At 42.6% G+C, this 15,115-nt stretch overlaps 1 protein-coding gene across 2 annotated transcripts in view; it reads left to right on the top strand.

Moving 5' to 3' along the window:
* The window catches only part of LOC142934557 (spectrin beta chain, non-erythrocytic 1-like), a 65,132-nt gene that overhangs the window by 605 nt on the left and 49,412 nt on the right, over positions 1-15,115 (top strand). Inside the window, exon 1 of one of the 2 annotated variants that reach the window (XM_076078957.1) lies at positions 7,965-9,042. The exons of the other annotated variant lie outside the window; for it this stretch is intronic. Coding sequence (XP_075935072.1) covers positions 8,808-9,042 — 235 coding nt within the window. The 5' untranslated portion in view covers positions 7,965-8,807. Of the gene's footprint in view, positions 1-7,964; positions 9,043-15,115 lie in introns of those variants that run through there. 2 annotated transcript variants of the gene reach the window in all.

Genomic DNA, 15,115 nt, shown 5'->3' with positions numbered 1-15,115 from the left:
GTGTGTGTGTGTGTGTGTGTGTGTGTGTGTGTGTGTGTGTGTGTGTTTCCACAGCTTTATTTTGAGTTCAAAGAACCAAAATAGCTGGATGCGAGTTAACCGGATCATTTTATCCGGCTAACATCATGTAAAGCTGGATTAGTTGAACCACGTTGGAAGAACAGAACTCAGTGTTGCGTCTGACCGGGGCTGTTGTTGTCCGTTGAGAACTCATATCTTTTAGTCTTGGCTTCGTCCTGTGTGTGTTTAAGCAGCTCAGCGGGAGTCTCTCTCTGGTTTCATAAGTTTGCAGAGTTTGTGTCAACACGGAGAACAATGACCCTTCTCAGAACACAAACTGAAACATGAAAATCGGCAGTATGATGGAGGATGAAAACAGTGGGTTTTTTTGTGGTGGTGAAATGATATGTTTGGGCCCCACGTAGTCTGATGTAGAACAGTTGGTGACTCGACTCACACCGATGTTGCAGGAACTCAGACTGCTGGCTCTCTGCTTCATCACTCTGCAGGACCTCCTCCGCCAACACACCTGTTAATAATCAGGAGTTAACGAGGGCTAACGAGGCTCATTAACGAGTCTAACACATCTGGCCTTTTATAACACTTGCCAGTTCAACTGTCTCGTACCCAGAGGAAATCCAGATGCGATTTTAATACACTTTTATTCACAGTCAGTCACATGCCTCTCTGTTGGTGAGATCACAAATGTGTTTACAGTGCGTCTTTGTTTTCTGGGTTACATTTAAATCAGTCACGCCTCCTCCGGTCCAGAAGAAGGTGGTGATGCACATGAAGTTGTTAGATCACTGACAAAAACACCAGAAGGAGAAGAACTTCTGCATTTCAGCAGTTTAGTTACAACAATAAGATTTCACCTAACAGCTAACTTAACACAAACGCACATATTAATTTCTATGACTGAAACGTATCATAGTCACGTCAGTAGTCAACGATCTTTTTCCTAAACCTAACTATGTGGTTTTGTTGCCTGAACCTGACTTCCTGTGAAGATGGGAGTTTATTTTGAAAAGACACAATTATGCATTTAACGTGTGGGAACTGACGCTAGACGGGGACCTAGAGCGTCACAGTCTGAAGCTCAGGGCCACCAACGGAGCGTCGGTATTTCACGAGATTTCGGGTGAGAAAGTGTCTTTCAGGTGTCAAACAAGACACATGAAGTTGGCTTGGGTCTTCATCGACATATAAACTGCACAAACACTGCGCTCTTATACGTTCACAGTGATGACTTTATACTCATCACATCCACACTCAGACACTCCCCAATGTTGCATATAAGACCTACGCACTGAGGTGTTCCTTAAAGGAGCTAGCGGAGCCGGCGGGCTTACAATAGGCTGGCGGGAACCCTGTCTTTAATTAGGCCAATATTCTAATTTCAACAAGGTGGACTTTAAAAGATGTATGATGAGTTATTATTGTTGCTCACATGCTTTAGTGATGTGTGTGTGTGTGTGTGTGTGTGTGTTAGTTACTGTAACTCTATTACTCTCTCCGCCTGCTGTTTTTATCCTGATGGCCGACTGCTTCTGTAGTGTCCCACTACACTAAATAATTCACACGGTGTTAACTATGCAGGAGAGTGCTGATGGTGTGTGTGTGTGTGTGTGTGTGCGTGCTTTTAAAGGTATGGGGGCGGAGCTTGTGTTTCTTAATGGCTGCTGGGAGAAGTTATCAATAGTGTTAAAATACGTCACTAAACCATAAAGTGCTTCGTCCAGAGTTGACATAATAAACATTATTTATGTGAAAATAAAATGCCACTTAATTTTTTAATTAAGAGTATGGGAGTGTTTGTTAAGCTATGTCACTGCACACAAAAATGAATTGTGTAGCTACATTTAAGACTCAATCTAAAAAATAAACATACCAAAGATAGATATGAGAAATTATTATTAATATGCGATTTAACATGAATATATACCTAATGGCAGTGTCCACTTTATTAGGGATACTTGTACAATCTAATGCAATCCAATACAACTGCTCTACCATAAAGCCTTTTATTATTCCTATAATGTTCAGGTTTTGTTGACTTCCTTTAAGGTATTAATATATGAAATCATATGTGTTATCATTTAAGTCCTAGTTTCTTTAGAAACAGCTCTCAATAGAGCGCTGCAGGGATGATGCATTTTTAGAGGCCAACCCGGAAGTTAGCCCCACACTGGCTCCCTCAACTAAACACCCAAAGGATGTGATGTGTTTTCTAAACGTAGTCTGAATGTCCGGTTTGTGCCTTTCTTCTCCTCCTCGTCCCGTTTAAAGCCTCTTCCTCTTGGTGCTGAGTTCAGCAGACTGGAGGATGTGTAGGGTGATGACATTGAATTAGTGCTGTATTTGATACAGGCTGAGTGTGTGTGTGTGTGTGAGTGTGTGTGTGTGTGTGTGTGTCCTTCCTTCCTTTGATTACATGTAGTGTCTTTGTTTCTGCTGTTGGAGCTGAATACCAGACTACCAAACTGGTATTTTAGCAGTATTTAGTTCAAATAGTTGTACCAGATGCCGCAGTAATGTAACGAAGGAGTGAAGGAGTTTGCATACCTAAAATCAGGACTTTTATTAGCAGTAGTTGAAGTGGTAGCAGTAGGTAAAAGGAGAATCTGAAGTATTCATTAGTATTTGTAGTAATGACATTAATACCTGTAGTATATTGTTTGTCGTAACACTTCAGTGTCTTTGGAGGAACACAGAATATTCTTTATAAACTCTGTTTTGTATAGAAAATAGTCAAATCTACAAAAAATGATTAATCCTTCAGACTGAAAACAGGAAGTTTGGACAGATTGTTTAATTAGCGATGAAATGTCAAACTTGATCTGCTTCCAGCTCCTCCAACGTGAGGATGAGCTGCGTTTCTTTTTCCATCACTGTGATCGGAGTTTCCTTGCAGCTCTGACACTGAAGTGATCGGAGTGTGTTTTATTCAAACCTTCAGCAGCAACGTCTGAAAACTGATGCTGAGACCTCTCTCTGTGTGTGTGTGTGTGTGTGTCTGTGTGTGTGTGTGTGTGACGCCTCCATATGATATCCTTGGAAACACAAAACCGCCCGTCACCATGGAAATGCAGGCATATCTACTTACAGTAAAGGCAGAGACAGAAGGAGTGTGTGTTTGTTCAGTGTGGGTGGGTTTGTAAGTCTCTGCGTGTTTGTGTGTGTGTGTGTGTGTGTTTGGTATATTGACTTTGACAAATAGAGCTGCAGTAGCTCATACAGTAGATGCTCTTAATATGTTGTCTGTATGTTCATTTCTCCCGTGTTCTTTTTGTGTAAAGTTAGATTCGTTTAGTCTTAATTCCACTCAGGATCTCACTTAAACACGCCTACAAACGTCGCAATAACTCATTTTATGCCACAGATGTAATGATAATATAATAGCATAATAATGCAAGTGCAGCCTTTCAAAGAGCAATTCACTTTTAGTTCTTAAAGATATTCAGACATTAGAATGAAACATTAACAGAAAACACATTTATCTTTAAGTGAAACTAATTAAATGTGTATCGACCTGTCGGGACCTTGGCGGTGGCCCTGAAGTATTTCTGGGAGCTCAGAATACCTTCTGTTGAAGGAGAGGAGACGCTTGTCTCTCAGGAGGACTATCGAACCTCAATACATGCTCGACACCGACCGAGCTTTTTGTTTTTTTTGTAGAAAGTAGAGCTATAACTACAGATTGTAAGTACTTGTATAAGTAAGCATGCTCTGGAAGTTTGCATGCAGAGATTAGAGAGCCGGCTGTTAGAGGTGTAGTTCAGCGTTTTGAGAAAAATGCTTATTTGCTGTTTTTCTGAGATCGATATCGCTCTCATGCTCAGAAATAGTTCCAGTTCATGTAACTTTAACTAAAAACACAAACTGCCATTTTTACATTTCTGGTAATATTCTTGTACAATATATACACTACAGAGTCCAGCTGTTGTAGTCTCTGTAGTTGAGAAGACAAAACACGTCATCTTATTCTGTGGGAACTTGTAATGGACATTTCCATTACAAGACTAAATTGATTGTCGTTTAGAATTAATCAATATTGAATATCAATATAATATAACAATATTTACCCTTTGCAGGTAATTTCCAGAGAAATTAATTGGAACCAACACTTTGATGGAAGTAAAATCTGAACCAAAGCTCTGAGTTAAAGGCAGTTTATTGGCTCAATTTTTAGTTGGTAGGACGTAAATGGAACGTTAACACATAGGTGATACTGGTGAGTGTTTATAAATGGAGTGTATTGATCTGCTGAAGCAGAGGACTCATTCAGCCGCTCAATAATTAGAACCAGGAACAGTCCAGGATCCCCACAGAGAGCAACACACACACACACACACACACACACACACACACACACACACACACAGGAGCGTATGTGTCCCACTTCCTGTTCAGAGTACCAGATGGTGGAATGCTGGGAATGTTGGTGTGTCTGGTTTTTTTCCTTCATGCGTTGGTGTGTAAAAAATATCAGAGAAAGTGAAAGTAAAGAAGCTCAAAACTTCTGTATCTTCTCTTCGTACGGGAATATTAATTACATCATGAGCTGCTACATTACACAAAATGAACCACGAAAAAAGAAAAACATTACAAAAACAATATATAGATGAAGTCCAACATAAATAGTAACTACTGAGTGTAATGAGACAGAAGTATTCACAACTACAGGAGGCAAAGAACAAGTTTCAGATCAGATGTATTTAAACAAAAAATGCTGCTCATCACCAGACTCGCCTCCAACATGGCTGCCGTTGGCCCTGTTGTTGTTTGCTGGTGCTCTGACCTCACAGGAATGTCTTTGTGTGGTCAGGAGGGTGAGGCGGCGTGCCGGTGCAAAATTCCCCACTGCAGCGACACAAGTTTGAACCCTGAATGCACCACCAGCAGCAGCTCTGGACTTCAGTCTGTTGTAGCGTCTCATCACCGAATGACTTAAAGTAGGAGTTATGCATTTTAGCAGCAGCATTGTTTAAGGAAGCGCTTGGTTCCCCGGGGCGTCCTCTGTGAGCATTGCGGTCTGACTCTGCTCCTGCTGGATGAATGGTCCGTTTGGTTCGTTGGCGGGGGCCGCCCTCAGGGGCCGAGCCACGAGGAAGCCAGATGACGGGAGGAAACGCGGCGTGACGCTCGGCATGCAGGCGGAGGACACAACGTGTTGTCATGTACAGATTATCAACAGAACATAAAGAACGGCTCTGACTGTTTCAGCTGCAGAAATATTTGGTCCATCTGTTGTCCGTTTGCCACGACCTCTGACCCTTGACTTCTGCACTGATGTCTGTTTGTAATGCCGGTGATCTGAGAGCTGAAGCTGGTTCTACTTTTCATGTTCAACAGACCAGGATGCCGTTTACATGTCCGTTGGTAACCTCGGCCTGACCTGAAGTTCCCTCTAGTGCTGCTGTTTATATAAGATTGAATCAGTCTTAAGATATTTTGTTGAGCAGGAAACGTCCACAAAAAAACAAAAGTAAAGAAAAACCCAAATGAACCTTTTCAGAAAATATAAGTGAAACATGTGAGCACACAATTTAAAAAGAACAAGCTTCACATAAAAATATAAATAACATAATTGCCACCTTATAAAAATAAATATTTCAGAAATGAAACTCAAGGTTCACTTACTCGCTTATTCTGTAACTTTCAACCTTGTCCCACGGCCTTCTTCCTCAAAAGGAACTCGCTCAGGTGTGATGGCCGACGTAGACGACCAAAGAACATGACTGAAGTTATGTACTGAGGTCATGTGATGACACCTGAGCAACGTTTATTTACCAAAGAAGCCGGGGGAGGTGGTTGAAAGCCGGTAAAAGGCTAGTAAGTGGACATTGAGTTCATGATTTATTTGTCATAACTCAAAGTTAACCAGCATCTCCTCAAATGTTCAGCTTTTTAAAAGTGAGATCAGAGTTTCTTCTCGTTACTGTTTCTGACCCGTTGAATGTTGTTACAAGAACAACTGGAATAAAATAGTAAAAAACTTATCAAAAACCGTTCAATCAAAGAATGTCAGAATGAGTCTGACCAAACATGTGATGCCAACTTTCAGCACTAAAACACACAGAGGTTTGATGCTCAGTCTTAAAAATGAGTCGCTTCATTAGAGCGAGTGGGAGGAAGCGTTTCTGCTGGTTGACTGTGTGACCTTTGCTCTAGTTTTGTCCGTGAATGATCGACTTCAGTGAGTAAAAGTGAAGTAAACTCTGGTTGGAGTTGGCGCTCTTTTTTTTTTTTCTTTTTTTTTTTTTTTTTTAATCATCAGGTCAAAGGTCTGTGAGTCAGACAGTGAAGACAGTTGACTTTTATTCGGTGAACAAAAGCTTCACTGTCTCATCTCGAAAAACCTTTGAGCTCCTCACCACCGCTACCTGCTTGCAATGTTTGTAAATGTGTCACGCTCGTGAAAGCGTGACTAAGATATAAGAAACCAGTCTTCTGTCTCGTCATTGGACGAAGACGATTCTGAATCATTCAAAGATTCTTTGCAGGAAATCATCTGCATGTGTTTCATTTCCTCAAGAATTTTCTTGTTTCTTTTCTGTCCTCTGCAGTTATTTCAGGGTCACATGATTATTTGTTCCATGTATTGTCTTAGTGTCGTGACCTCTGAACTCTCCCCTCCTTGCTTGTTGCTTGTGCGTCCCGTCGGTTCACACAGGAAGTGGAGCTGATTCTCCTCTGCTCAGGTTTCTCCTTAATGCCCTCACTCTTCCTGCGACTCCTCCTTCATCCCAAACCTGCAGTGTTTTTCCTGCAGGTGTGTGTGTGTGTGTGTGTGTGTGTGTGTGTGTGTGTGTGTGTGTGTGTGTGTGTGTGTGTGTGTGTGTGTGTGTGTGTGTGTGTGTGTGTGTGTGTGTGTGTGTGTGTGTGTGTGTGTGTGTGTGTGTGTGTGTGTGTGTGTGTGTGTGTGTTTGTTGATGGACAGCAGGATCAAACAGGAAGTGCTTGCGGGGCTCAGACAGGAAGAACATGGCTCTAATATTAGAGCTCAGATATTCTCAGGATGTTTGGATGTCTGTGTGTGTGAGCGATACACACACACACACACACACTTCTTCCTGTTCCTTGGTACAACTCATCCTTTCTGCACACACAGTTTTACTTATTGACTTTATTGGCCTAACGAAGCAGTATTACCACAGTGAATTGAAGAATTTTCGTGTGTGTGTGTTTTCATGGTTTCTCTGTGTATTGTCTCTCAGTCTGTTTTCCACCCAAGAAGCTACATTTTTCTCACTCGGGCATCTCTAAGTTATTCACATACAAGACGACAGGAGTTGTTGTTTGACGGGCCTGTAGATAACTTCGGCACACTGACGTCACACGCAGTTATGTTTTTAGCGTGTGTATGTACAGTAAAATAAAATAAGCAGGTTTATGTGTAGGTTTCTAAAAACAGCTTTAATGGTAAATTAAACCTGATCCTCATTGTATTGATGCCTTATTTATTTGGGTTTTTGTAGTTTTGCGGCGGTTTCCAGTCAAGTTGAAGCAATTATTTCTTAAGAAATATGATTTTTCAGATTTGAGAGACTTTCACAAACCCAGAAGTTGAACAACATACTTTGTATTAAAGCTGTATTTGATCCCTGTACATTTATGGTAATATAAGTTAGCTTTCTCTTGCTTTAAAGTAGCAGAAAGTTTCCCGTCATTTACTTTACTAAAAGAACAGAACAGATAAACAGAACTGCTTTTTAACAGGAATATTACTTTTCTCTCTTAGTCTAATTTAATCTTCAGTATGAACAGAAACTCTCTCTCTCTCTCTTTCTTTCTCTGTTTGTTTTTCTCTCTCGCCCTCCTCCCACTTTGCCCCTTATGCTAACTAGTCGATTACATCACTGCCAAAAGCGAGGGCTGCGATTGGCCGCTGGGAGGAGTTGGTGGCCCCTCCCCCCTCGACTCTCCCTCTGTCTCAAAGGTGTTTTCAGTGTCTGAGAGCCGCTGCTGCTGCTGCTGCTGCTGCACGCAGGAGGACAAACCCACGCTTTCATTCTCCACCTCCCTCCATCTCTCCCCTCTGCTTCCTCTCACTGCAGCGCTGTCTGCTCCACCTCCTCATTGTGCTGGGTCTTCAGACGGAGCGCGTGTGTGTGTTTGACTGAACGGAGGATGGGTGGATTCCCGAAAGAAGGGAAGGTGTGATATCTGAAGACAGTGACAGATGGATGGATGGGGAGAAAACAGAAGCATGGTGCTGCCACCGCGGTGCGTCTGCTGAGCCAGCGATCTCTGCTGCCACACTGGTGAAACATTGAAAGAGAGAGAGAGAGAGAGGGGGACTCTGCAGTTGGTCTCCTATGTCGCTTGCCCTCCATCGCTCAGTCCTGCTGTCTTGGAAGCGTTTAGGGAGAGAAGAATAGGAAGTCTTCCCGTCTCTGTTGAGACTACAGCCAAATCTGGAATTATTTTTGACAATATTACAAGCTGTTGTGTGGCTGAAGCTCAGGTCTGAACTATTTGAGATTACTTTATTCACTTACAAGCTCATTTATTCATGTGGAGACTTGTTGTGCACTCTTTAAACCGGACTCAACTCAACTGAAGCTTTACACTGCTGTAGAGAGTTTATTGTCCCGGACACAACTTAATCTTGTTGAAACTCGAGCTCTTCACACTGCGAAAAAGCTCAAACTCTTGATTTCCTCACTTGAAGACAACTCGGTTCATCTGGAAACTCTTTCAACCACTTTGGAAACTCTGATATTTCTCTGCTGAGTTTCTCCTCGATGCCTTCGTGGACTCGTTTCTTTTAAATCTTCCACTGTTCGCTCTGGAGTTTCCTCATGGAGCTTCAGAGCGCCACCAGCGGTCTCCCCGGCCCCCTCTCCCCGACTCTGGACTACGGCGGCCCCTTGTCCCCGTTGTCGGGTGGCCCCGGCCCATCTCATGACACCAGCCCGGGCCGGGGGACGAGCCCCAGCCTCAGCCCCGTCAGGGGGCCCAGCCCCGGCCCCGGGTTCACCGGCCAGGCTGCCTTCAACTACAACCAGCTGGAGGGGAGGTTTAAACAGCTTCAAGGTAAGATGGGCACTCAACTCGGAATTCTGTCAAAATGTCCCGAGAAGGATCGTGTGAAGGGAGAGCTCGGTGAAATCGACTTGCGACATATCTTTGGATTTTCACACTTGGAAGCACTTAGTTGCCGGTCTCATCCAGACAGTGACTTCAGTGAAACAGTAGAAACAGCTTGAATTCCTCGAAAAGAAAATACTTCTGGAGGTTTAGGGTCAGCGCGCCAGATGAGAGCAACCGCAGCTTTTTAGGATGTTTTACAAAGTAATCCATGAAATGTAAAAGATGCAAACACAGCAAAGCTGGAAGTTAACTTCACGAGAAACATAAACGTTTCAGACAACTCACACAGATGACAAGAAGTCTGAATACACTTAGATTATATCTACTCTTGATGTCGTTAACAATCACAAACGTAACAAAGGTGAATGCAATGTTTTAAAAGATGGAAAGAAACTAAGAAAATGTACTTGTGACTGCAGTTAGGTTTTTTTTAAAGTTTCATTTAACGCACAAGCTGAAATGTGATCGTCCCAAGTTCATTATGTTAACTCATTGCGGTGCAATACTTTGTGTGGATGAATCTTATGTCAGCAAACTCTCTGTATCAGAGCCCCACCCTGCCTCTCATTCACACAGTCACACTGATGATGCTGATCAGCATCGGGGCTGCTGGGTATTTAGTGCCTTGCTGAAGGGGCAAGGGGCCGCTGAAAGACGACAGTCAGCTCTCACACCCAGATTCTTTCAGATGGCTGTGATGTGACCAGCGAGCCTCCAGCCAGTAATATAGTCGTATAATCAACTGGGTGTCGGCTGAGAAATGTCCAAGTAGTTTAGTCATTTGTCATATTTTATTAACTGGGAATGCGTTATTCATTTCTGGACAATGATTCACAAACATGCTTTTCTGACTGCATTCATTTAAAAAAAGATAAAATCATTCACACAACCACCAACAAGTTTATGTACAATATCCTTAAATCAAAACTTTATCCGAGGCCTCCCTACGATCCGTACAGTATCTTTATCTTCAGACCCCTGAGCCCAGGTTTTATGAGCATGAGGACCTCCACATACAATATGGTAATCCTTCAGCGCAGGGGTCGGATACTGCTCTCTGTTGCTGCTGGCTGGCTTTAGGAATAAATAAAGACACTGGTTTACACAAGTGCACATCATTTATTTTTATTTCGATCAATATCCTCTGGACCTTGCACCTAATCCAAGATAGTCTAGTGTTTACTCTTCAACTTGCATTGAAGTGTGCAAACTACTTCCTCATCTAATTCATGCAAACACAACTCGTAATGTAAAGCACCCTGATAAGAGCGTCCACGAACTGACAGCTTCACAGCTTCAAACTGAAGTTGATCTCTTTTCTTTCCCTTTTGTGCAACTAAAACTCATCTGCTTTTGGCCAATAACCTTCAGAACAAAGAGAAGTATTCTACAGCTCACACCCCACAAGAAGCTATCAAAAGCTCATCAATGGACGTCCTCATCAATGGAAGGTTTTTAATACCAAAACCGTCTCTTCGGAGAAGCACTTGAGTGTAGAACTATCGGCAGTCTGAATTTAGCTGAAGGCTAATGGAGCCGGTTTACTGATCGCAGCCTCATCGTCATGCTGATGCCCAGAAACCTTCAGTGTCCCCTGAGGTCCCTCGTATCTAAAAGTAGCCTGCTGGCTGGAGGCCAGGCGGAGGTGGTTTCTGCAGGTTTGTGGGGCTGCAAGCTAAGAACTGTTAGATTCAGGAAACACAATGTGGCTTTGAGTCGATGTTTTGATTTTAAAAAGAGAAGATGAGTCAGCGTGTCGGTGTCCCCTGAAGATCTTCCTGCTCGTGAAGGCCTCTGGTGTTCTGAAACAGGAAACACTTGTTTTCGTTCTACGATCCAATAGGAACCAATTTGCACCTCGAGGTCCTTCAGGTGAACAGATCTTTCTGAGCCGAACGGCACGTTGTCGGATGTTCATAGAAGCATTGCACGGTGTCGTCGAAGGTCTTATCAACGAGCTTTTACTTTGGGTTTGTGTGTTTGAAGAAGGGCGGGTTATTGTGTTATCTGTTCAGGATCATAAAGTTTTAGTGCTGAGATGTGGGTGGATTTAATTGTTGTTGGTGCAGTGGTAAAAAGCCGGACTTCAGGAGGGAGTGAAGAGGACCTTCAAGTTTGTTTTTTCTTCTTCTTCCACATTATAATGCACTTCTGTCCATCACATGTTCCAAATCCCCAAAAATATGTCCTCATGTAGCTTCAGGTCAAAGCTTGCACAGTGAACTGCTTAAAAATAGAAGCAGTGCATTCAGCCAGATTTTGGCAAAAACATTTTTTTGAGTAAATTGAGCCTCTAGAGGGACTGTTGACGGCTGTTTTGACACCTTGTGTCTGCTGTGGAAGCTTGTCACTACTATTGTCCCGTATGAATCCAAACTGACAACAGCTGTGGTTCTCTGTGAAGGAGGAAAAAACAAACGTTCGATGAAAAGCGTTGGAGAAAAATCAATTCACATGAAAAACGCAGTTTTTGTCCTCTACGAGTCTGAATCAATTCACAGAATCCAAAAATCTATTTGTCTGTGTTTGATCAAATTATGTCTGCAAAACTAAGTTACAAGGACACAGTGCAGCACCCGGTCGGTGTGCAGCTCACACACGTTTACGTTCTCTAGACTTAATCTTTAATGAAGGCAGTGTTTAGGCACTTTGTAGATTTATTAACTTTATAATCATCTTTGCAAGGTGAAGGTAAAGTACTTTGTACCACTTATGCCGAGACTAACGTTGGTAAACGAAGTGGAGCGCCAGAGAAGCAGGCAGCTGCTTTACAGAATACTTGATATTTAAGAGACTTTGGATAGACCTTTAGTGAATATAGAGTTTCATGAAGTTATCAGAAGTCTTCCAGCTTTCTGAAGGCGCTCTTCAGCTTCAGTAGGTGTATTGTGTTGAATAATATATATTATATAATATATATTTAATTATTGTTCAAGCACCAAAAGTGACCACTTTGGAGGACCAGGACCATATTCTATATATTATTAATTTATTGAAACATTGTGAGCAATAGTCTACCTTCTCTTCCCCTTTCTCTGTTACTCTCTACCACACATATAGCGAGCTGCTCAGTGCTCGTGTCTGTAATTGTCAGTTTAGAAGTCAAATGTTATGCTCTGTATGTCGTACAGAGAACCTTTAAAGACAAGAAACCCGCCCTGGTCTTTGTGAAACCCTGATTGTCCCTTGAGACTCTTTAACTTCTCAGATTAGATGGCCCTCAGACAGATGACGGGTCTGGGAGTTGGTTTTTATGAGGGCCGTTGCGACGCGTTTGAGAGGATATAAATTCGTGGGTTGTCCGTCTGTGGTTCAGAGCAGCGGTTCGTATCCTAAAAGGCTGCTGGTGTAAATCCCAGCGGGGTGATGAATATAGGAGCAGTGGGTGATTATTGCACTGCAAAGAGCTCCAGATGTGAGAGTGAGGAGACTGAAGGAGCAGCACTTCCTCCTCGTTAGGCCGAGTATTGAGCGAACGTCCCCCGATAGAAGTCAAGCAATCACGGAGGGAAAGAAGTCATCAAACTGCCTTCTGAACTGACTCATGGGAGGTTTTTATGCGGAGTCTGTTGGATGCTGACTGATGTGAGCTGAACGAGTCAGGAGAACAGTGATGGAGTGTTGGCAGCTACAGCTTCTCTGTCACCTGTTGTCTGAAGTGTGATGTAGTTTTGGTTGTGTGTCATATTTGGTGGTCGGAACTCATTGCTGTTGTGTCTGGACTGAATATTAGAGGATATTTGATGGAAGCGTTTGAATTATAGATGAAAAAACAACATTTTGTTTCTAAAAATATCAGTCTGCTTTTACAAAATTTCATCCATGTAAACAAACATTTGACGGCAGCAGAAACGATAAAAATAATTTATTTCCCATCGATGGCAGCTTCCAATCCTTTGTTGTTTTTTTATTTGAGTTGGGCGTGGCTACACACTGACAAACACATTTGAGTTATGGATGATGACAGCAAATAAATCATGAATTCATTTATGATTAAAACACACATAGCTTTCATGTCAGAACACACACACGCGCACACACACACAGCGAACACACAGCCATGCTTACAAAACAATAACACCATCCCTCTCTGCTCCACTGCTCTCATCATCCCCCTCTTTTCCTGTGTTGTCCCGAGTTAGCCAATCAGCGGACATCTTGGTGGTTTGGGAGCCCCTGAGCTGTGCGTGTGTGAGGTGGGGGTGAGGATTAACAGAGGGGAGGGGTTTGTCTCAAATGGTCCAGAAGGCACAAAAATTGTCCAAACCACATCGTCCTCCCAGGTTGTTTTTGTCTCTGTCTGTCTAAAAGGTATTCATCAACTCCTTCATCCTGAGTCCTCTTTCCTCTTCTCCTCTTTCTTCTCCTCCTCCACCTCATCAATGTTTCATGAGCTTCTGCAGAGCGTCTGTCATTGCCCCGATCATCCCCCTCTCCCTCCTTTCTCCTCTTCCCTCTCCCTCCATCCATCCTCTTCCCTCCCTCCATCCTCTTCCCTCCCTCCATCCATCCTCTTAGTGGAATTAAACGGAAGCTTCAGCCGTCTCGTCTTGATAAAAGTCACACAAAGGCGGGATGAGAAACGCTTCACTCCTCCTCGACCAGGAGGAGTCAACGAGTCTCCACTCAGCAGCTTCTGACATAATCTGGTGATGCACTCTTCACACAAATGACAAAAAAATTTGCATTTCAGAGATGGTGTCCGTTTTTAAATGTAGTGAGCATTTAGAGGAACATACCAGCTTTAACAAAATAGTATTTGTTAATGAATTCTAATGTAACACAAGCAACACACACATTATAGACAAAGATGTAACAAATATACAGTATATACACCTTGTGTGTAGATGCCTCACCCATCCCTTAACCCAGTAACATGTATAAGATACAGTTGAACACATTTATTTAATGTCGATATCTTATTTCAGGAATATAATTGCTGCAGTTTTATCATATTTCTGAAATCAAGCATCATTTTTGCAGACTATTTTCAAATGCATGCATTGATCCTCTTCTTCCAGACAGCCATTGGTTTCCATTCATTTCCGTACGATATAACGATCATTAGCGGAATTGGAGCTTCTGTTATTCAACCCTTGAAAGTGATAAATAAAGATAATGTAGAGTTGAGACGGCGAGAAAGGTCTGATCAATGTTGAGTGGTGATGCTGTTAAAAAGCAGATTGATCATAAAAGTCAACCTGCGTTACCTCATCACTTCAAGTCAAGAATTCACTTTATTGGTTTATCTTAAAAAACATTTAAATATATAGCCTCCGATATAAAGAAATATAGTCATTGATTACAGTTCACTCCTGGTTTTCCAGGAATAAGTCAGACCTGTGATGTGAAAGTTATACTGTCTCTGTCCTTGTTGTGAAATGAGTCCAACACGTCTCTCATTGTCTCATGTTATGTCGTCTTGGTGAAATTCTTGGCTTTACCTCAATGGTAATTCCTAAAATGTTGACAACATGGAAACGATTCAGAAACCTTCACCTGAGGTGGAGTGAGCGGTACCAGTTACACACGGAGAGGGAGAGGGAGGGACAACGAAGGGTGTTGTTGAGTGTCCGGGCCGAAGGTGACATGAGTAAGTGTTTGAGTGTGTGACAGTCTGAGGAAGGACGGGGAAACCACTCTGTGTGTGTGATCATGTCTTGTTCCACACGCAGATTTGCAGCATGAAAGGACTCTTTGATGGGAACGCTCGAGTGAGCATGCTCACAACAGCAGAGAGGTGGGCGGGGCATATCTGAGCGCAGAGAGGGAAAACCATCATAAAGTAAAAATCTATAACTAAACTGAAAACATGCGCGTGTGTGTGTTCAGGTTATCAGCTGCACAGGATGAACGTTATTTTCATAAAAAAAAGGAGAAGTTCACTGAAACCACAAACCACTGAGATCACATCAGTTTCTAACTAGTTTGGACGCTTTTAATCAGTTTCTCTCTGGTTTTGTCTCAACCGCCGTAAAGCCACATGATTCACACCCAAACTATCACAAAGATGCAT

The sequence above is a fragment of the Anarhichas minor genome, unplaced genomic scaffold (genome assembly GCF_050575085.1).
Source record: "Anarhichas minor isolate MPS153535 unplaced genomic scaffold, ASM5057508v1 ptg000069l, whole genome shotgun sequence".
In the NCBI taxonomy this organism is placed as follows: Eukaryota; Metazoa; Chordata; class Actinopteri; order Perciformes; family Anarhichadidae; genus Anarhichas; species Anarhichas minor.
The sequence above is the reverse complement of the archived record's forward strand: the minus strand, read 5'-3'. Positions and strand labels throughout refer to the sequence as shown.